The 23,987-nt window shown below is 41.6% G+C and overlaps 1 protein-coding gene across 6 annotated transcripts in view; it reads left to right on the plus strand.

The window, feature by feature from the left end:
• The window catches only part of LOC115162807 (actin-binding LIM protein 1), a 181,466-nt gene extending 172,771 nt beyond the window's left edge, over nt 1–8,695 (plus strand). For all 6 annotated transcript variants that reach the window (XM_029714247.1, XM_029714235.1, XM_029714251.1 and 3 more), the window contains 2 exons: nt 7,127–7,207; nt 7,382–8,695. In XM_029714247.1, coding sequence (XP_029570107.1) covers nt 7,127–7,207; nt 7,382–7,495 — 195 coding nt within the window. In that variant the 3' untranslated portion in view covers nt 7,496–8,695. The remainder of the gene's footprint in view (nt 1–7,126; nt 7,208–7,381) is intronic.
• The last annotated feature ends 15,292 nt before the right edge of the window (nt 8,696–23,987 follow it).

Raw genomic sequence — 23,987 nt, forward strand, 5'->3', positions numbered from 1 at the left:
CTGAGTTTGAAGGTAGGCCTTGAAATACATCCACAGGTACACCTCCAATTGACTCAGGCTAATTGACATCATTTATCATAAGCTTCTAAAGCCATGACATTTTCTGGAATTTTCCAAGCTGTTTAAAACCTCTCTGGGATAGGCGTCCCGCCAGCGGGACACCTGATGACAACTTCCGGTGAAATTGGAAGAAATTAAACATCTAGGTACATACAAGTGTCTTATATCAGTTAATAACCTCTTACATCTACACGTTCCGCTAGCGGAACGTCTGCTCCAATATCCAATGATGGGCGGGGCGCGAAATTCAAACTCCTCTAAATCCGAAAACTTCCACTTTTCAAACATATGACTATGTTACAGCTATTTAAAGACAAGACTCTCCTTTATCTAACCAAACTGTCCGATTTCAAAAAGGCTTTACAGCGAAAGCAAAACATTAGATTATGTCAGCAGAGTACCCAGCCAGGAATAATCACACAGCCATTTTTCAAGCTAGCATATCATGTCACATAAACCCAAACCATATCTAAATGCAGCACTAACCTTTGATGATCTTCATCAGATGACACACCTAGGACATTGTGTTATACAATACATGCATGTCTGTTCAATCAAGTTCATATTTATATCAAAAACCAGCTTTTTACATTAGCATGTGACGTTCAGAACTAGCATTCCCACCGAACACTTCCGGTGATTTTACTAAATTACTCACGATAAACGTTCACAAAAAGCATAACAATGATTTTAAGAATTATAGATACAGAACTCCTCTATGCACTCGATATGTCCGATTTTAAAATAGCTTTTCGGATGAAGCACATTTTGCAATAATGTAAGTACATAGCCCGGCGTTACAGGGCTAGCTATTTAGACACCCTGCAAGTTTAGCCTTCACCAAAATCACATTTCCTATAAGAAAAATGTTCTTACCTTGCTTGTTCTTCATCAGAATACACTGCCAGGACTTCTACTTCAATAACAAATGTAGGTTTGGTCCCAAATAATCCATCGTTATATCCAAACAGCGACGTTTTGTTCGTGCGTTCTAGACACTATCCCAACGCTAAATCTCGGCCACGAGCATGACGCAAAATATGACAAAAAATTTCGAAATATTCCATTACCGTACTTCGAAGCATGTCAACCGCTGTTTAAAACCAATATTTATGCAATTTATCTCGTAGAGAAGCGATAATATTCCGACCGGGAATCTGCCTGTCTGTAAACTGAGGAAAAAACCGAAAGCCGGGGGCGGGGCGTGTCACGCGCCTAAGGCTTAGTCCATCAAGTGACCACTTAGCTTTTGCTCTCGTGTGCTTCAGCCAGGGCTTTGAATTACGTCATTCCTGTTTTTCCCGGGCTGTGAGACTCCATTGTTGACGTGAGAAGTGTCACGTAAGAGCAGAGATCCTTTGTAAACGACAGAGATAATCAAGAAGGGCAAGAAATGTTCAGACAGGGTACTTCCTGAACAGAAGCATCTCAGGTTTTTGCCTGCCATAGGAGTTCTGTTATACTCACAGACACCATTCAAACAGTTTCAGAAACTTTGGAGTGTTTTCTCTCCAAAGCTAATAATTATATGCATATTCCAGTTTCTGGGCAGGACTAATAATCAGATTAAATCGGGTACGTTTTTTATCCAGCCGTGAAATTACTGCCCCCTAGATGTAAGAGGTTAAAAGCTTAAATTCTTGTTAATCTAACTGCATTGTCCGAATTACAATAGGCTTCACAGCAAAAGCATGCGATTGTTTGAGGACGGCGCCCCATATCAAAATATTTTTCAACCAGCACAGGCTTTGTAAAATCACAAATAGCGACTCAATATTCACTTACTTTTTGAAAATCGTCCAATCCCAAGGGTCCTAGCTACAACATGCATGGTCGTTTTGTTAGATAAAATCCTTTATATACCAAAACGGCAGTTTAGTTGGCGCCATCGATTTGAGTAATCCACTCGTTCAACGTGCAGAGAAAGGAATCCAAAAAGCTACCACTAAACTTGAAACAAGTCAAATACATTTCTATGTAATCCTCAGGTACCCTAAAATGTAAAACCTCTTACATCTAGACGTTCCGCTAGCGGAACACCTGCTCCAATATCCAGTGATGGGCGTGGCGCGAAATACAAACTCCTCGAAAATCCGAAAACTTCAATTTTTCAAACATATGACTATTTTACACCATTTTAAAGACAAGACTCTCCTTTATCTAACCACACTGTCCGATTTCAAAAAGGCTTTACAACGAAAGCAAAACATTAGATTATGTCAGGAGAGTACCCAGCCAGAAATAATCAGACACCCATTTTTCAAGCTAGCATATAATGTCACAAAAACCAAAACCACAGCTAAATGCAGCACTAACCTTTGATGATCTTCATCAGATGACACTCCTAGGACATTATGTTATACAATACATGCATGTTTTGTTCAATCAAGTTCATATTTATATCAAAAACCAGCTTTTTACATTAGTATGTGACGTTCAGAACTAGCATTCCCACCGAACACTTCCGGTGAATATACTAAATTACTCCGATAAACGATAAACGTTCACAAAAAACATAACAATAATTTTAAGAATTATAGATACCGAACTCCTTTATGCAATCACTATGTCCGATTTTAAAATAGATTTTCGGTGAAAGCACATTTTGCAATATTCTGAGTAGATAACCCGGCCATCATGGCTAGCTATTTTGACACCCACCAAGTTTGGCACTCAACAAACTCAGATTTACTATAAGAAAAATTGGATTACCTTTGCTGTTCTTCGTCAGAATGCACTCCCAGGACTTCTACTTCAATAACAAATGTTGGTTTGGTTCCAAATAATCCATAGTTATATCCAAATAGCGGCGTTTTGTTGTGCGTTCAAGACACTATCCGAAGGGTAACGAAGGGTGACACGCCCGGCACGTATCGTGACAAAAAATGTCAAAATATTCCATTACCGTACTTCGAAGCATGTCAACCGCTGTTTAAAATCAATTTTTAAGCGATTTTTCTCAGAAAAAAGCGATAATATTCCGACCGGGAGTCGTTGTTTTCGTTCAAAGACTGAAAATGTAAACATGGAGTCGTCTCGTGCACGCGTGCGCCAGTCTCATTGTTCTCAGATCGACCACTTACCAAATGCGCTACTGTTTTTCAGACAGAGACAGCAGAGTTATCATTCAACGTTCTGCCTCCTTCTGAGAGCCTATGGGAGCATTAGAAAGTGTCACGTTACAGCAGAGATCCTCTGTTTTGGATAGAGATGGCAAAGAAGGCCAAGAAATGGTCAGACAGGGTACTTCCTGTACAGAATCTTCTCAGGTTTTGGCCTGCCATTTGAGTTCTGTTATACTCACAGACACCATTCAAACAGTTTTATAAACTTTGGAATGTTTTCTATCCAAAGCTAATAATTATATGCATATTCTAGTTTCTGGGCAGGAGTAGTAATCAGATTAAATCGGGTACGTTTTTTATCCGGCCGTGAAAATACCGCCCCCTATCCATAACAAGTTAAACTATAATATTTCATACGGAGAGAAGTATGATCAATAGAAAAGTAAAATTAGCAGACTGATTTCCAACTCAGACTCCCAGTACCAAAACTCATTCTTCCTCGTTTGGGAAGAAACAAGCCTGAAAGCTTGAACAAACACTGTTGACATCTAGTGGAAGCCATAGAAATTGCAATCTGGGAGCTGGAATTGCATAGGACCCATAGCTCTCCATTGAAAGAGCATGGCTCTCAAAACAAAAATCCTGATTGGATTTTCTTTGAAGTTCCTCCTACAATATCAATTGTTATAGTCTCATACATTATTTTAACATTTCTACAAACTTCAAAGTGTTTTCTATCCAATGGTACCAATTATATGCATATCCTGGCTTCTGGGCCTGAGTAACAGGCAGTTTACTTTGGGCACGTCAGTCAGACAGGAACTGGAGAAAAATAGACCCTAGCCTGAAGAAGTTTAAAGGCACAGTCAACTCACTGTATGTAAACTTCTGACCCACCGCAATTATGACACAGTGAAATAATCTGTCTGTAAACAATTGTTGGAAAAATTACTTGTGTCATGCACAAAGTAGATGTCCTAACCGACTTGCCAAAACTATAGTTTGTTAACAAGAAATTTGTGGAGTGGTTGAAAAACGAGTTTTAATGACTTCAACTGTATGTGATTGGTGTCTCATATCACCACTAACTACCTACAACATGCAGCTGGTAGTCAGTCCCTTCATGGGTTCCTGTAACCAAAGGCAGCCCCTCTAAAGTACTAAATCTCCCATGAGGCTTTGGCTGTGCTGCAGTCCAGACAGGCGCTAGGGAACAGAGTCACCTCTCGCTTAGCATGCTGGCTTCTCCATGCTCATTCGCACATGGCTTCAATACAGACTGTATGTAACATACAGTTGAAAATCCAACACCAAATGTGTCTTTGATACAACTTAATGAAGGAGAGACACCTTCATTGTTGGATTTTCATGACTGGTTTGACTACTATGAGTTGGTCAGATAGAGGGCGGGAAAAAAACACAAATCACTCCCCCTGTTGCTTATTAGAGCATTTCAGTAAAATCTTGCAAAACTCTTCCTCTAAATTTCAATCGATCTCATCTAGGTGTGTTTGTGTACTGGGCCTAACATACGTTTGCTGTAAAGCCCACAGTATAGCTGCTTTCCAGGACTCGACCTATGAATTCACAATTTCATTGAATTAAATTGTTCAACACTTACAGTACTGTAACTTACTTACCATTATTTTAGGGCCACAGTTCTTTGAAAATGTCGATCTGTAGCCTAATCTCGTCTAGTCAGATATTCCAACATATTCACATTTTAACTGATATACCCCCCCCCCCCACACGGGAAACTGTTGAGCGTGACACAAACCGGTGCTCCTGGCACCTACTATACGCCGTTCAAAGACACTTAAATATGTTGTCTTGCCCATTCAACCTCTAAATGGCACACATACACAATCCATGTCTCAAGGCTTAAATACTTCTCTAACCTGTCTCATCCCTTTCATCTACACTGAAGGGGATTTAACAAGTGACCATCAATAATGGATCATAGCTTTCACCTGGATTCCCCTGTTCAGTCTATATCATGGAAAGAACAGGTGTTTTGAATGTTTTGTACACTCAGTGTAGATGTTTTGGTAATAATGAGAGCACTAATGCACGTACCTACACAACGAAACTGGCATCATGCACCTCCCTATCAACTGATACCCTTATAGTTAAGCTCCCAGGGTCTATAGCCCCATCAGCCCTCACTCACAATCTCCTGTCACACTTGTTGTCCCTACCCAGTGTTCCCCTGTCTCAGACAAGACTAAGTTTTGAACATGCTGTAACTGTAAAAACAATGCCCTATCCAATCAAACTTGGATACCCGGTTTCTGTGGGATCTCAAAAATATGATAATGCGCTGTCTGCAGCGATGAATGTGTGGATTCAGGTACTCAATAAAATAATTACAGCATAAGTATTTTTCTTTCCCCTTTTTGGATATACAGTGCATTCAGAAAGTATTCAGACCCCTTGACTTTTTCAAACTTTTGTTACGTTACAGCCTTATTGTAAAAAAAAAATGTTTCCCCTCATCAATCTACAGACAATACCCTGTAATGACGAAGCAAAAACAGTTTTTTTGGCAGTGATTACAGCCTCGGGTCTTCTTGGGAATGATGCTACAAGCTTGGCACACCTGTATTTGGGGAGTTTTTCCCATTCTTCTCTGCAGATCATCTCAAGCTCTGTGAGGTTGGAATGGGAGCGTCGCTGCACAGCTATTTTCAGGTCTCTCCAGAGATGTTCGATCGGGTTCAATTCCGGGCTCTGGCTGGGCCACTCAAGCACATTCAGAAGCCACTCCTGCATTGTCTTGGCTGTGTGCTTAGGGTTGTTGTCCTGTTGGAAGGTGAACATTGGTCCCAGTTTGAGGTCCTGAGCACTCTGGAGCAGGTTTTCATTAAGGATCTCTCTGTACTTTACTCAATTTCTTTGCCTCGATTCTGACTAGTCTCCAAGTCCCTGCCACTGAAAAACATCCCCACAGCATGATATTGCCACCACCATGCTTCACCGTCGGGATGGTGCCAGGTTTCCTCCAGACGTGACACTTTACATTCAGGCCAAAGAGTTCAATCTTGGTTTCATCAGACCAGAGAATCTTGTTTCTCATGGTCTGAGTCCTTTAGATGCCTTTTGCCAAACATCAAGCGGGCTGTTATGCTTTTTACTGAGGAGTGGCTTCCATCTGATTGGTTAAGTGCTGCAGAGATGGTTGTCCTTCTGGAAGGTTCTTCCATCTCCACAGAGGAGCTCTGGAGCCCTGTCAGAGTGACCATCGGGTTCTTGGTCACCTCCCTGATCAAGGCCCTTCTCCCCTGATTGCTCAGTTTGGCCAGGCTGCCAGCTCCAGGAAGAGTCTTGGTGGTTCCAAACTTCTTCCATTTAAGAATGATGGAGGCCACTGTGTTCTTGGGGACCTTCAATGCTGCAGAAATGTTTTGGAACCCTTCCCCAGATCTGTGCCTCGACACAATTCTGTCTCTGAGCTCTATGGACAATTCCTTCGACCTCATGGCTTGGTTTTTGCTCTGACATGCACTGTCAACTGTGGGACCTTATTTCGACAGGTGTGTGCCTTTCCAAATCATGTCCAATCAATTCAATTTACCACAGGTGGACTCCAAGTTGTAGAAACATCTCAAGGATGATCAATGGAAACAGGATTACCTGACCTCAATTTCGAGTCTCATAGCAAAGGGTCTGTATACTTACGTAAATAAGGTATTTATGTTTCATTTTTAATAAATGTGCAAGCATTTTTTTTTTAAATTGCTTCATGGGGTATTTTGTGTAAATTGATGTAGAAAATGTTTTATTTAATCCATTTTAGAATAAGGTTGTAACAAAATGTGGAAAAAGTCAAGGGGTCGTTAATACTTTCCGAATGCACTGTATCTTAAAACCTAGTATCCAGGTTTGATTGAATTGGGTCCTCAGTCCGTTTTGATGGCCCCTTGGGCTATCTTTCAACAGTCTCCTTTTGAAGCTTAATTCAGTATTTACATCCTTTACTGACGAGTGTCTCCCTTTTGAAGGTTGTACCATATGAAATGCTCATGATAACCAGTAGAGGGCGAGCTAAACTGCCCAGGGAGGTGGACAGAACAAGACTGGAGGTATCATTTGATTTCTGCATGTGTGTGCATGAATGCTACACAAATACTTAGCGAGGAAAGTACAGAATCCATATAGCTTCTTGAGAATTTTTCAATGACCATATAGGAGTGGAAATGTTAACCACAACACCCCCCCTTCCCCTCTTTTTTTCTCAACCTCTCTTCTCACTCTAGTGCCACTTAGCCCCAGAAACGTTCTTTGACATCTTTGGGATGGAGATCCAGGAGTTTGACAGGCTTCCACTGTGGAAACGCAACAACATGAAAAAGAAGGCCAATCTCTTCTAGCAGTCAGAGCAGAATGCACTCATCCCATCCTTTCAGATAGCACTCTACTCTAACACTGTAACATAGATTTAAGATTTGTTTAGATTTTTGGCAACCTTTTTTCTGACATGTTCAAGAAGGCAATGGACTCTTTTTTTTTCACGATGCCTCCGCTACAGACTGAATACATGATTTAATAACTAATAGATACATTTGAAAGGCTACAAGGAAAGAAAATAAAACTATTTCTTCCATGTTCAAAAATGAGAGAAGGATGAAATAAGTCATGTTCTTTTTGACTGCTGCGCTTGTTTTAATTTAATTTCTGGCTTTGCTTTGAATGGAACTGCTTTCCTTGACCTGCTTGTTTCCTCATATTTGTTGCTGTTGATTCCTGTGTAACTTTGTTAGTAGAATTTCATGGCACCATATGAAACATGCTGTTCACATGCAAAAATTGAATGTCTGTCAGCTTCACATGTCAATGGTCAGCTTGCCCTCATTTGGGCTATCAAGTCAAATCAAATGGCTCAGTCTTCATCATGGGAAATATTGGGTCTTGCCATTTCTTTATGGCTCTAGTACATACCAGCTAGCCTAAGCACCTAACTATGTTACTCTCACTGGCATCAGAGTCTGGAAAAGCTGCTATTCAAAACAATATAATGTGGTTTACATATAGATCCGGGTCATATTCTTTAGGGCATGAAACGGAAAACATTTTAAACCGCTTTTCAACAGAAAACGGAAATGAGCCTTCCTTATTGGACGAGTCCAAGTAGTCCCACCCTGTTTCAGTCTGTTTTCTTTGGTTTGATGCCAAATCACGACTCAGTTTTGCCTCTCAGGCTCCCATTGGAGTAGTAATTCCTATTTTACTAACAAACACATTAAATGTAAAAAAATATATATATTTGAAATGAATGTTTTATAAATGAAACCCACACTGCCATTTGTTGTATTGAAATATAAGCAAAAAATAAAGCTTTAAATCACTGTGTATGTGAATCCTCGGCTACTCCAAAGGTATCGCCTGTATTAGTTTACCTGTTCTCCTCTCAGCTATTAAACTATAATAAACACTGTGGTTCATATATGTTGTTCAAGGAACTACAGTGTGTAATGTAATATGAGGACTCCTGTCAAGTTTTATGGAACAAATCAGACAGTGTGTTCCGTTGACTTCCTGGACTTCAGCCAATAAAGAGGCAAACACCCATGGAACTGTCTCTTTCTCTCTCAAACACGCACATACTGATACACAAACACACAGGTTTATAGTAGGCCTATAGTTTTAAAGTATGGTATGAATGAAAGTATGAATGGAGGAAATAAAGTATTGCTAAATATCTATGTATCAAATTGGATAATAACTTCTGTTAGCTTATTGTTAGAATTAAAAGAATTTCAACTGGTTATCGGGACAGACATGAATGTCATTCTGGATATGCGGGATGAATCTAATAAGACCAACTACAATCCAAAGGCAACCAAGGCTCTCCAACATATGCTCTCTGATTACAACCCTTGATGCCTGGCGAGCTCATATCCCTAAAGCAAAAGAGCACACTTTCTATTCAAACAGGCGCAAAACATTCTCCCGAATCGATTTCGTACTAGAATCTACTCTATTTTCTTTAATCAAGAAAATAGAAATTCGACATATGAGTATCTTATCATCATGTTTATTACTGACAGATACAAATGTCATAATTTCCTAAAATAACCACAAGATGACGCTTTAATGTTTCCTTACTACAAAATCCTACTTTGTGTACAATTTGAATTTATAATGATTAACAAAAATTCAATCTGATCCTCTGATTTTTATGGGATGCCATTAAAGGTAAAAAAACAAAAAAACAATGCAACTGCATTTGCATCTGGGCTGAATAAATCACAAAGAAGATATCAGAATTGGAAAAGTTGTCAACGAACACTTTTTTCAGACAAGGTAGCAACTACTCTCTTCAAAGTCAGAAGAGAACTAAAATATATAACTAAATCTATTGACAAGACAGAGAGGAGAATTTGCCAGCCATCGGGTTAGACTTAACCATTACTTCCATGGTAATCGACCCAGTCGTCTATTGGCTAAAAGTTTTTCAGTAATGATCAATTAGTGAATATTGCAACTGTTGAATCCAAATTAATCAACCAAAAATTATCCAGTTTCTATAAAGAATTGTACACCTCTGATTGTAAATCAAACACCAGATCGAGTCCTTTTTAAAAGATTTCTCCTCTTCTCGCAACTGAGGAAGCCAGCTTGCTGGGAGCCTAAATCCCTCTACATGAACTTTAAAGTTCATTGGATAACATGAATAAAGGTAAATCACCTGGTTCCTCCTGAGGTCTATTTAAAAATGTGGAACCAATTACGTCATACTTGCAATGATTAACACAGCCGTTCACAAAGGTTCATTTGGAAGGAATGTAAATGCAGGACTAATTTCGCTTTTTTTAAAGGTAAAAACCATTCAGTGCTCTCAGTATCACCCTGTTTCTTTGATAAACACAGATATTAAACTATTTTCTAATACATATTTTACATGCTTCATCAGAAACCAAAGCTCCTTGGGCGCTTCTATCTCTCGATGCAGAAAAAGTTTTTGATAGACTAGAATCGTCATATCTTTGGCCGGTTTTGTGACATATGGTACTTGGCTCTGTTTTTATTAATATGATTCAAATACTACAGTATATGCCAATCCCTCAGCAAAAGTAATAACAGGCAATACCGGCTCTGTTCCGTTCAGAATAACTAGAAGTAACAGGCAAGGTGATCCCATCTCACCTCGTCAAAACTAGGAAATAACACATAGGGAATCATGTAGTAACCAAAAAAGTGTTAAACAAATGAAAGTATATTTTATATTTGAGATTCTTCAAAGTAACCACCCTTTGCCTTGATGACAGCTATGCACACTCTTGGCATTCTCTCAACCAGCTTCATGTGGTAGTCACCTGGAATGCATTTCAATTAACAGGTGTGCCTTGTTAAAAGTTAATTTGTGGAATTTCTTTCCTTCGTAATGCGTTTGAGCCAGTTGTGTTGTGACAAGGTAGGGGTGGTATACAGAAGATAGCCCTATTTGGTAAAAGATTAAATCCATATTAGGGCAAGAACAGCTCAAATAAGCAAAGAAAAACAACAGTCCATCATTACTTTAGGACATGGTCAGTCAATCCTGAAAATTTCAAGAACTTTGAAAGTTTCTTCAAGTGCCATCAACAAAAACCATCAAGCGCTATGATGAAACTGGCTCTCATGAGGACCGCCACAGGAAGGAAGACCCAGAGTTACCTCTGCTGCAGAGGATAAGTTCATTTGACTTAACTACACCTCAGATTGCAGCACAAATAAATGCATCTCAACACATCTCAACATCAACTGTTCAGAGGAGACTGTGTGAATCAGGCCTTCATGGTCGAATTGCTGAAAAATAAACACTACTAAAGGACACCAATAAGAAGAAGAGACTTGCTTGGACCAAGAAACACGAGCAATGGACATTCGACAGGTGTAAACCTGTCCTTTAGTCTTAACCAGCATGGCTACCACAGCATTCTGCAGCGATATGCCATCCCAGCATTCTGCAGCGATATGCCATCCCAGCATTCTGCAGCGATATGCCATCCCATCTGGTTTGCGCTTAGTGCGAATATTATTTGTTTTTCAACAGGAGAATGACCCAAAACACACATCCAGACTGTGTAGGGGCTATTTGACCAAGAAGGATGATAGAGTGCTGCATCAGATGACCTGTCCTCCACAATCACCCAACCTCAACCCATGTTATTTTATTTTACCTTTATTTAACTAGGCAAGTAAGTTAAGAACAAATTCTTATTTTCAATGATGGCCTAGGAACAGGGGCAGAACAACAGATTTTTACCTTGTCAGCTCAGGGATTTGATCTTGCAACTTTTTGGTTCCTAGGCCTACAGTCTAACCACTAGGCTACCTGCCACCCCCATTGAGATGGTTTGGGTATGAGTTGGACCGCTGAGTGAAGGAAAAGCAGCCAACAAGTGCTCAGCATATGTGGGAACTCCTTCAAGACTGTTGGAAAAGCATTCCAGGTGAAGCTGGTTGGGAGAATGCCAAGAGTGTGCAAAGCTGTAATCCAGGCAAAGGGTGGGTAATTTGAAGAATCTGAAATATAAAATATGTTTTGATTTGTTTAACACTTTTGGTTACTACATAATTCCATGTTTTAGTTTATAGTTTTGATGTCTTCACTATTATTCTACAATGTTGAAAATAGTAAAAATAAAGAAAAACCCTTGAATGAATGAGGAGGTGTGTCCCAACTTTTGACTGGTGCTGTGTATATATAAATATACCTATTTTAATATTTTTACGTTCTTTGCTTTCAGGCCCATGTGGAAGGGGTGGTATGGGGAGGGTTTTCTTTTCCTGTTGATACAGAATTTATTATCACTTAAACTCTGTATGTATTTCTTACTGGGGTTGTTTTCTTCTTTTGAGTGGCAGCCTACAGGTACATAATGGGGTGGCAGGTAGCCTAGTGGTTAGGGTGTTAGGACAGTAATCGAAAGGTTGCTGGATCGAATCCCCGAGCTGACAAGGTAAAAATCTGTTGTTCTTCCCCTGAGCAAGGCACCCACTGTTCCCCAGGTGCTGTAGACATGGGTGTCGATTAAGGCAGCCCCCCACACCTCTCTGATTCAGAGGGATTGGGTTAAATGCAGAAGACACATTTCAGTTGTACAACTGACTCGAAAACCCCCTTTCCCTAATGGATAGTGAACCTGTAACCCCCCCATAAAACAAATACCAAAAAAGGACCAATAAGTAAATAAACCTATGTTAGCTTATAGCCTGCTTACAGCACCTCATAACAAGATGTTTTAGTAATTTGCCAGGGATCCGTTCACACAAGTATAGAAAATGTTATACAATATGTAGGATTCCCGGGCACAGATTAATTCTAGTCCTGGACAAAATAGAATGCTCAATGGAGAGCTGTGTCATCATGATGGATGTCACATTGTCATCTACTGATTTTCATTGGTAAATGTTGACCAATCCAAAACTAAAATCATGGAAACGAGTTGACAGCAATGACACTGGAACTTGGAAGACAGATGCCTGTTGACCTGCATGGTCTGTCTGGAGTCAAGGTGAATACTTTCTAGGGGAGAATGAAGGTGGCTCATTGAATGGGCCATAACCGTTCTAGTGACTATATTTCTATGGACACCACCCTACCCACTATACTCTAGCACCTGAGCTTGTGAAACTAGAGGCATGGGATTGTTAAAGAGTGCCATGCCTACTGATATGGTATGGTATGTACTGTATGAGACAGGCCATTCTATAAACAGAGGAAGAGAGACAAGCAGACAGACACAAGTGAATGTAGTGAGGGAATGTATGTGAATGTAGTCTATGTAGTCTATATTGATTTAAGACTCATTGACACAGGACTAGAAGTCTTTGGTTTATTACAACTTCCCTTTGCAATTTCGTCAGCTTTTCTTCATTTGGTATAACTGAATAAGGCCTTGAAGATGAAGACTCAGGATCAGGTGTGTGCTACTTTTTTTCACTCCTCAGGAGATGCAGTTGAAGCACCAGGAATGTCTGAAGAGGCAAAGAGAGTCTGTGAAGCTCCGAATGAAGAAACTAAGTGCAAAGCAAACTGAAATCATTGTAAGTAAACAGCATGGGGCTTCATCTGTGTGAACAGTGGTCACAAGCATCACAATAACATGTCAGACATATTGAATGCACACATGAGTGTTCCAGTCAAATTGAAGTAATCTGAGGGGCTTTGGCCATTCTAGTAATTATATTTATATGGTCACATCTGACATTTATATTTCTATGGCATCTATTTGTGGTGAAAAACATGCACAACATGGTAGCATAAAAACTCTAAGATGTGAAATGTTGCAATGACTTTCGCATTGACTGGTTCTGTGTCCCACAAACAGAAAAAGTCCTTAGCGATGAGGGAGAGTATAAAGAAGAAGTATGAGGACATCCAGAGGGTTCTGAATGAGGACCTCAGGATGACTCTGACCCATCTGGAGATAGAGGAGAGAGCTGCAGTCACAGCCCTGGAGGACCTGATGGAAAAAAATTGTATCATCATCCAGGAGATAGAGCAGAATCTGGCTAGGCTCACCGCTGAGCTGGCCCGGAAGGACATTCTTCTGCCTGATACAATGGTGATTTGGCTCTTCAGTTCTATTCAACATAAAGTAATTTAATGGATATTGATGCTGTTGAATTCACTATCACTGTCTGTATTTCCTCCACATCGACTCTAGGACACAGAGATAGAAGACAGGTATGTAATTTGATCCAAATACATGTGTTGTTTCTAATACCGCATGCACATATCTTTTTCATAAAACATTTTATTGACAAAGATGTTTACAATCATCATTATTGATCATAAACTGCCAATAGCTATTTTTCCATTAACTTGTCCGGCGATTTTCTGTCAACATGTAGAAAGTTTGCATAGAAAATAGATGCGTTTCCATCTAACTAACTTGTGTCAATAAAAACAGTTGGATGTAATGAAGTTACACCAACAACCCAAAAACTTTTCTGCAAAAGCCTGTCAAATAAAAATGTAGTGGTTGAAATATTTCCATTACCAATTTAGGCAAATTGCGGATTAGTAAATTGGCGACAGCCTGTGTGCCCTCCCACCTATCTGTTTCATGTCTCAAGTAGCCTGCGAAAGCCAGCATGGACAGAATTCAATAATTGACAAATATACCTTCAAGAAATTCAGGAATTTTTCAGTCAGGACAATCCTTTTCTTGCAAAGAAACATTCTTTGTATACTTGAAAAAATGTGATTTTGCAAGCAGTAGACATTTAGTAAATGTGAAGTGGCGCTTTATAATTACGTATACCTTCAAAATGATTCATTCGGCAATCATCAGTTATTTGAAAAACACCATTTCCATCATTGTGTCGCAATAAAGTTCTACAAAAGAAAAATCCACCCCTGTTGAACAGATACAAATGTTATCAATCTTTAGAACATTTATCATATATCTGCTGTTTCCATTACACATGTCGCAATTATTCTTTTTGGGTCAATGGAAACCTGCCTACATTTACATTTACATTTAAGTCATTTAGCAGACGCTCTTATCCAGAGCGACTTACAAATTGGTGCATTCACCTATAATATCCAGTAGAACAACCACTTTACAATAGTGCATCTAAATCTTTTAAAGGGGGGGGGGTTAGAAGGATTACTTTATCCTATCCCAGGTATTCCTTAAAGAGGTGGGGTTTCAGGTGTCTCCGGAAGGTGGTGATTGACTCCGCTGTCCTGGCATCGTGAGGGAGCTTGTTCCACCATTGGGGTGCCAGAGCGGCGAACAGTTTTGACTGGGCTGAGCGGGAACTGTGCTTCCTCAGAGGTAGGGAGGCGAGCAGGCCAGAGGTGGATGAACGCAGTGCCCTTGTTTGGGTGTAGGGCCTGATCAGAGCCTGAAGGTACGGAGGTGCCGTTCCCCTCATAGCTCCGTAGGCAAGCACCATGGTCTTGTAGCGGATGCGAGCTTCAACTGGAAGCCAGTGGAGAGAGCGGAGGAGCAGGGTGACGTGAGAGAACTTGGGAAGGTTGAACACCAGACGGGCTGCGGCGTTCTGGATGAGTTGTAGGGGTTTGATGGCACAGGCAGGGAGCCCAGCCAACAGTGAGTTGCAGTAATCCAGACGGGAGATGACAAGTGCCTGGATTAGGACCTGCGCCGCTTCCTGTGTGAGGCAGGGTCGTACTCTGCGAATGTTGTAGAGCATGAACCTACAGGATCGGGTCACCGCCTTGATGTTAGTGGAGAACGACAGGGTGTTGTCCAGGATCACGCCAAGGTTCTTAGCACTCTGGGAGGAGGACACAAGGGAGTTGTCAACCGTGATGGCGAGATCATGGAACGGGCAGTCCTTCCCCGGGAGGAAGAGCAGCTCCGTCTTGCCGAGGTTCAGCTTGAGGTGGTGATCCGTCATCCACACTGATATGTCTGCCAGACATGCAGAGATGCGATTCGCCACCTGGTTGTCAGAAGGGGGAAAGGAGAAGATTAATTGTGTGTCGTCTGCATAGCAATGATAGGAGAGACCGTGTGAGGATATGACAGAGCCAAGTGACTTGGTGTATAGCGAGAATAGGAGAGGGCCTAGAACAGAGCCCTGGGGGACACCAGTGGTGAGAGCACGTGGTGCGGAGACAGATTCTCGCCACGCCACCTGGTAGGAGCGACCTGTCAGGTAGGACGCAATCCAAGCGTGGGCCGCGCTGGAGATGCCCAGCTCGGAGAGGGTGGAGAGGAGGATCTGATGGTTCACAGTATCAAAGGCAGCAGATAGGTCTAGAAGGATGAGAGCAGAGGAGAGAGAGTTAGCTTTAGCAGTGCGGAGAGCCTCCGTGACACAGAGAAGAGCAGTCTCAGTTGAATGCCCAGTCTTGAAACCTGACTGATTAGGATCAAGAAGGTCGTTCTGAGAGAGATAGCAGGAGAGCTGGCCAAGGACGGCACGTTCAAGAGTTTTGGAGAGAAAAGAAAGAAGGGATACTGGTCTGTAGTTGTTGACATCGGAGGGATCGAGTGTAGGTTTTTTCAGAAGGGGTGCAACTCTCGCTCTCTTGAAGACGGAAGGGACGTAGCCAGCGGTCAAGGATGAGTTGATGAGCGAGGTGAGGTAGGGGAGAAGGTCTCCGGAAATGGTCTGGAGAAGAGAGGAGGGGATAGGGTCAAGTGGGCAGGTTGTTGGGCGGCCGGCCGTCACAAGACGCGAGATTTCATCTGGAGAGAGAGGGGAGAAAGAGGTCAAAGCACAGGGTAGGGCAGTGTGAGCAGGACCAGCGGTGTCGCTTGACTTAGCAAACGAGGATCGGATGTCGTCAACCTTCTTTTCAAAATGGTTGACGAAGTCATCCGCAGTGAGGGAGGAGGGGGGGAGGGGGAGGAGGATTCAGGAGGGAGGAGAAGGTAGCAAAAAGCTTCCTAGGGTTAGAGGCAGATGCTTGGAATTTAGAGTGGTAGAAAGTGGCTTTAGCAGCAGATACAGAAGAGGAAAATGTAGAGAGGAGGGAGTGAAAGGATGCGAGGTCCGCAGGGAGGCGAGTTTTCCTCCATTTCCGCTCGGCTGCCCGGAGCCCTGTTCTGTGAGCTCGCAGTGAGTCGTCGAGCCACGGAGCAGGAGGGGAGGACCGAGCCGGCCTGGAGGATAGGGGACAGAGAAAATCAAAGGATGCAGAGAGGGAGGAGAGGAGGGTTGAGGAGGCAAAATCAGGAGATAGGTTGGAGAAGGTTTGAGCAGAGGGAAGAGATGATAGGATGGAAGAGGAGAGAGTAGCAGGAGAGAGAGAGCGAAGGTTGGGACGGCGCAATACCATCCGAGTAGGGGCAGAGTGAGAAGTTTTTGATGAGAGCGAGAGGGAAAAGGATACAAGGTAGTGGTCGGAGACTTGGAGAGGAGTTGCAATGAGATTAGTGGAAGAACAGCATCTAGTAAAGATGAGGTCAAGCGTATTGCCTGCCTTGTGAGTAGGGGGGAAGGTGAGAGGGTGAGGTCAAAAGAGGAGAGGAGTGGAAAGAAGGAGGCAGAGAGGAATGAGTCGAAGGTAGACGTGGGGAGGTTAAAGTCACCCAGAACTGTGAGAGGTGAGCCATCCTCAGGGAAGGAACTTATCAAGGCGTCAAGCTCATTGATGAACTCTCCAAGGGAACCTGGAGGGCGATAAATGATGAGGATGTTAAGCTTGAAAGGGCTGGTAACTGTGACAGCATGGAATTCAAATGAGGAGATAGACAGATGGGTCAGGGGAGAAAGAGAGAATGTCCACTTGGGAGAGATGAGGATTCCAGTGCCACCACCCCGCTGGCTCGATGCTCTAGGGGTATGCGAGAACACGTGGGCAGACGAGGAGAGAGCAGTAGGAGTAGCAGTGTTATCTGTGGTGATCCATGTTTCCGTCAGCGCCAGGAAGTCTAGGGACTGGAGGGTAGCATAGGCTGAGATGAACTCAGCCTTGTTGGCCGCAGACCGGCAGTTCCAGAGGCTGCCGGAGACCTGGAACTCCACGTGGGTCGTGCGCGCTGGGACCACCAGGTTAGAGTGGCAGCGGCCACGCGGTGTGAAGTGTTTGTATGGCCTGTGCAGAGGGGAGAGAACAGGGATAGACAGACACATAGTTGACAAGCTACAGAAGAGGCTACGCTAATGCAAAGGAGATTGGAATGACAAGTGGACTACACGTCTCGAATGTTCAGAAAGTTAAGCTTACGTTGCAAAAAATCTTATTGACTAAAATGACGAAAATGATACAGTACTGCTGGCTGGTGGAGTAGGCTAGCTAGCAGTGGCTGCGTTGTTGACTTTGTTTGACCGTGTAGCTGGCTAGGTGTAGCTGGCTAGGTGACCTCGATAGTTTCAGTACTACACCTTGTCATGATACAAAAGCAACTTTGTAGCTAGCTAACATAACACTAATCAAGACGTTCCTTTGTAATGTATTTAGTTTCTACAGTGTTACTAGTTGGCTGGGTTTGGAAAAAATGGCGTCGCGGGGGATGGCAATAGCTGGCTAGCTAACCTCGGTAATTACTAAACTACACAATTATCAAGCTATGACAAAGACAACTATGTAGCTAGCTAGCCAACACTGCACTAGTCAAATCGTTCTGTTGTAAAGTATTGGTATCTACAGCGCTGCTAGTCGGTAACGGTTGGCTAGCTGTTTGCTAGCTAGCTAGCAGTGGGTTAATGATGACTAGGTGTGTTGACTACGTCTGGCGTCGCGGCTGGCTAGTTACTAATAATTACTCTAAACTACACAATTATCTTAGATGCAAAGACAGCAAAGACAACTATGTAGCTGGCTCACTAACACTACACTAATCAAGTCGTTCCGTTGTAAAGTATTAGTGTCTAGAGCGCTGCTAGTCGGTAACGGTTGGCTAGCTGTTGGCTAGCTAGCTAGCAGTGGGTTAATGAAGACTAGGTGTGTTGACTAAGTCTGGCGTCGCGGCTGGCTAGTTACTAATAATTACTCTAAACTACACAATTATCTTAGATGCAAAGACAACTATGTAGCTGGCTCACTAACACTACACTAGTCAAGTCGTTCCGTTGTAATGTAATAGATTCTACAGTGCTGCTAGTCGGTGGAAGTTGGCTGGTTGGCTAGCTAGCAGTGTTGACTAGCTAGCTAGCAGTGATGACTACGTTAGGAGGACGAAGATAGCTAACTTCGATAATTACTCTAAGCTACACGATTATCTTTGATACAAAGACGGCTATGTAGCTAGCTAAGAAAAGAATTGCTCGGATCAAACAAATCAAACCGTTGTAATGTAGTGAAGTGTAATATTACCTGTGGAGTGAAGCGTAGTGCGACTGCTCGCTCCAAACCGGATCACTGTTCATGTGAGGGCCACTACAGTAAATGTCAACCTGGTCTCAGAGCATTTCGTATTATTCTGTATGTATATCCGGAACATTCGATTTAGTATGATATGTTATGTTTCGTATGGCAAGGTATGTATTAATTTGTGGATGTCCATTACCTATTTCATATGACATGTTAGGAATTACAATTTGTGTTATATATTACGAATTAGCAAAACATATGATATGTTACAAATTCTAGCTAGTTGGTTAATGTTAGCTAGCTAGTTAAAGTTAGCTAGGCTATGGGTTAGGGTTAAGTTTAGGAGTTAGGTGAAAGGGTTAAGGTTAGGGGAAGGGTTGTCACGTCCTGACCAGTATAAGGGGTTATTTGTTATTGTAGTTTGGTCAGGACGTGGCAGGGGGTGTTTGTTTAGAGTGTTTCGGGGTTTGTTGGGCTATGTTCATATTTAAGAGGGGTGTTTGTTTAGAGTGTTTCGGGGTTTGTTGGGCTATGTTCTTTGTTAGTCTATTTCTATGTTAGTTCTAGTATATCTATTTCTATGTTGTGTTTGTTGGGTTGACCTTCAATTGGAAGCAGCTGCTCCTAGTTGCTCCTAATTGAAGGTCCTATTTAAGAGGGGTGTTTTTCTATGGGATTTTGTGGGTAGTTGTTCCTTGTTTAGTGTTTGTTGCACCTGACAGGACTGTTTCGTTTTGTTCTTTTTTTGTATACGTATTTAGTTGTTTCTCCTTCTTCAAATAAAAAGAAGATGAGTATACATATTCCCGCTGCATTTTGGTCCAATCCTTACGACAACCGTGACAAGGGTTAGCTAAAAGGGTTAATTAATAAATCCTCTTGCGACAACAATCCCGTAACCGGGACCGAGTTTAGTGAAAAATCAGAGCGCCATATTCAAAACCACAAATCTAATAATTTCTATTTCTCAAACATAGGACTATTTTACACCATTTTATAGATACACTTATCCTGAATCGAACCACGTTTTCCGATTTCAAAAAGGCTTTACAGCGAAAGCAAAACATTAGATTATGTTGGGAGAGTACATCGACACAAATAACCACACAGCCATTTTCAAAGCAACTAGCATGCATCACAAATACCCAAAACACAGCTAAATGAAGCACTAACCTTTGACGATCTTCATCAGATGACACTCATAGGACATCATGTTACACAATACATGCATTTTTTGTTCGATAAAGTTCATATTTATATATAAAAACTGCGTTTTACATTGGCGCGTGACGTTCAGAAAATATTTTCCCTCAAATACTTCCGGTGAACCAGCACCACAATTTACAAAAATACTCATCATAAACGTTGATAAAATATTAAACTGTCATTCAAAGAATTATAGATGAACATCTCCTTTATGCTAACGTTGTGAAAGATTTCAAAAAAGCTTCACGAGGAAAGCACTCTTTGCAATAATCTGAGTACTGAGCTCAGAAAAATGCACTAGGCAATACAGATAGCCGCCATTTTGGAGTCTAAAATCATAAATTGCTTTACAAATATTCCCTTACCTTTGATGATCTTCATCAGAAGGCACTTCCAGGAATCCCAGGTCCACAATAAATGTTGTTTTGGTCGATAAACTCCATAATTTATGTCCAAATAACTCCTTGTTGTTTGCGCGTTCAGTTCAGCTACTCCAAATGTTGGAAGCGCGCGGAAAATGTGACGACGAAAAGTACAAAAAAGTTGTATTTACGTTCGTTCAAACATGTCAAACGTTGTAAAACATCAATCTTTAGGGCCTTTAGAACGTGAAGATTCAGTAATATTTCAACCGGACCATTCCTGTGTCTTGAAAAACGTTTTGGAACAGAGCTACCTCTCTCGTGAATGCGCGCCAATGAAGTGATGTCTTTCCCTGGGTGACCAACTTCCCAGCCTTCTCATTCGGTCTCTGTTCATCGTAGATGCCTCAAACAACTTTCTAAAGACTGTTGACATCTAGTGGAAGCCTTAGGAAGTGCACAATTACTACTACGTCACTGTGTGTTCAATAGAAAATGACTTGAAGAGAGCCCATGCATCCAGATTTCCACTTCCTGGTAGGATTTCTCTCAGATTTTTGCTTGCCATATGAGTTCTGTTATACTCACAGACATCATTCAAACAGTTTTAGAAACTTCAGAGTGTTTTCTATCCAAATCTACTAATAATATGCATATCCTAGCTTCTGAGTTTGAGTAGGAGGCAGTTTAATATGGGAACATCTTTTTTTTCTTCGAAATTGTCAATACTGCCCCCTATCCCCAAAGGGCTGTAAGAAGTTTTAAGTAACCATCTGTCTTATTTAACCATACCAAACGTAACATATCATACTCATTTGATTGATTTGATTTACATTTACTATGTTACATTTAGTCTATGAGACCTGGCATTAAATGTTGGTAATTGTCCTCTCTCTCACCCAGAGTGATGGATCTGCTGAGCAGGACAGACCCCAGGAAAGTGAACCTGGATGAGCCTAAAGCTGACCAAATTCTCAGCCTCACCAACAATATGCTGCTACTCATCCACTCCCAGACCCCCATTACCAAGAGACTCATCAAGAGCTGTGAGTACCCTTAGTATTCCATGACGTCTTTTCATTTTTATGATTTAAATCTCAAGATGCTATGATGTCACTAGGCAGGTTTCCATTGACACATGTTTCTTCAACAAAAGCAATGTCGCAAAACAAATCTTTGCGACATGTGTAATGTGAACGGCAGATATAGGAGACATTTTCTAAAGATACAACATTTGTATCCATTCGACAGGGGGGATTTTTATTTTGTCTAACTTTCTTTATTGTGACAAATAATGATTGAAAACGTTTTTCAAATAAATGATGATTGCCAAATATTTTTAAGGTATTCGGAATACATGATGCCATCATGTAATTATAAAGCTCCACTCCACATTTCATTCTAAAAGTCTACTGCTGTAAACTATAAAAAAATATGTTTCTTTGCAGGACAAGGATAGTCCTGACTTTCAAGAATATCTGAATGACTTCTCCTTGCTTTTCTTGTTGGCTAGATGCAAGTTTCACGATCCAATTATTTCAGATCTACAGGAGTGCAAGTTTCACCATGGCTCGGACCGTGACAATACATTGGCACATGAGAATTATTATAATTTGTCAAATGTGGCTTTCGTGGTGGGGGACGGGACGGACGACATCATTACATCCAGCTGTTTTTATTGACACATGATAGTTCAATGGAAACGCACCGTAGCAGGCAATTGTTGCATCTATTTTCAATGCAAGCTTTCTAAATGTCAAAAAATAAAAAATACTGGACAAGTTAATGGAAAGATAGCTAAGTACAACTGGAAGTGGAGAGATAGGCAGGTCTTCTTTTTGTACCATGGATCCTCTACACCTAGTGGTCTATCAGAATACTATAGAAATTCTAAAACAATTCAAAAAGTGTATTTCATTATACGTACATTTGTTACATCTATAATTTATAAGTGAAGGTAAGCCGTTATAACATACAGCATGTTTTTGTACTTAAAAACATGCTGCATGTTATTAAAACTCACAGCACAAAGTGGTTATGCCTTGAAACATCCAGCCAATTATAATATACTATTTTAAATATAGTATTTTCTCATGGAAAATTACACCTCTGTCAACAGATGCTACAGAGGTGTCCCTGGACCCAGAGACAGCGCACCCCAAGCTGGTCATCTCCCTGCGCGGTGACAGTGCCACCTACACAGACACCTGGCAGGAACTACCAGAGCTCCCAGGACGCTTTGACACCACCCTCAACGTGATCAGCCTGCAGGGCTTCAGCTCCGGGCGTCACTACTGGGAAATAGATGTGGCTGGGAAGACTTACTGGGAGCTGGGCCTCACCTACCCCACCATCTCCCGCAAGGGCCGGGCCGAGGACTGCTGGCTGGGCCGCGGCTCTGAATCCTGGGCCATGGAATTCTTTGACGGGGAGTACACAGCCTGGCACGGTGGGGTGCCCCACCAGCTGCCTGTCACGAAACACTTAAGCCGTATTGGGGTCCTGTGTAGTTTCCCAGCGGGCCTAGTGTCTTTTCTGGGGGCGGACAGCATGACCCCTCTGTTCTCGTTTTGTGTGGGGGCGTTCAAGGACTGTCTCCATCTGGCGTTGTGCCCAGGTCACGACCACAACGGTACGAACGCCAAACCCATTTTGATCTGTAACGCACCTCCAACTCCTAGTTCTTTCCAGAATGCCCAAGAATGCTGACTCTGCTCCTTATGATACTCAAAGGGGATGATTCCCTTTTTAAGCGATTTTCTCTCAACACAAATTCTGACCTTGAATTTAGGCATGAGAATAGCACACTATTCACCCGCTTTTGTTTTGGGGTGGATATCTAATATCTAATGAAGGTGTGGCAGAGGTGTCTACAGATACACCGTATTCTGACCTCGACTTAATGTCCTAATAATTCAGCCACCTTTACGCAAGAGGAAAAAGCATCTACTTAATATTTTCTGATAGAAATAACACCATTCTCCATGCAGGGTAATTGACCATTTCATGAGAGCTACTGATAAGAGCTAGATAAATTAGTAATCCATTTGGATAAGGGGATTGTAAATATTAATGATACTTGTTTTAGATATATTTTATCTTATTATCACTGGAGACAATTGTGAAACCATATGGCAGCAAAATGAAGCATATCGACATATCAACTTTCTCACAGTAAAGATTATGAAATGCATTATGCAGAATTTTAATTGTACAGCCTTTTAACTTGCAGTGATGGGCCTATTTCTATTATGTTAAATATTAGCCACTATCAGTATTGACTGTCAGTATGCTTAATAACAACACATCTGCCATTCTGCCCTTGAGCAAGGCAGTTAACCCCAACAACAATTGCTCTCTGGGTGCCGATGATGTCGTTTAAGGCATCCCCCGCACCTCTTGGGTTAAATGTGGAAGACATATACAACAGTTGAGGAACAATGGGAAAGTAATTTTGCTTTGAAAGTTGATAAACTTGTAAACTCACTTTTGAGAAAATGTCCTTTGAATATTTTGGAACTACTACTGGAGAGCCCTTCTTTATCAACACCCATTCAGCATCGT

This window comes from Salmo trutta, chromosome 2, assembly GCF_901001165.1.
Source record: "Salmo trutta chromosome 2, fSalTru1.1, whole genome shotgun sequence".
NCBI lineage: Eukaryota > Metazoa > Chordata > Actinopteri > Salmoniformes > Salmonidae > Salmo > Salmo trutta.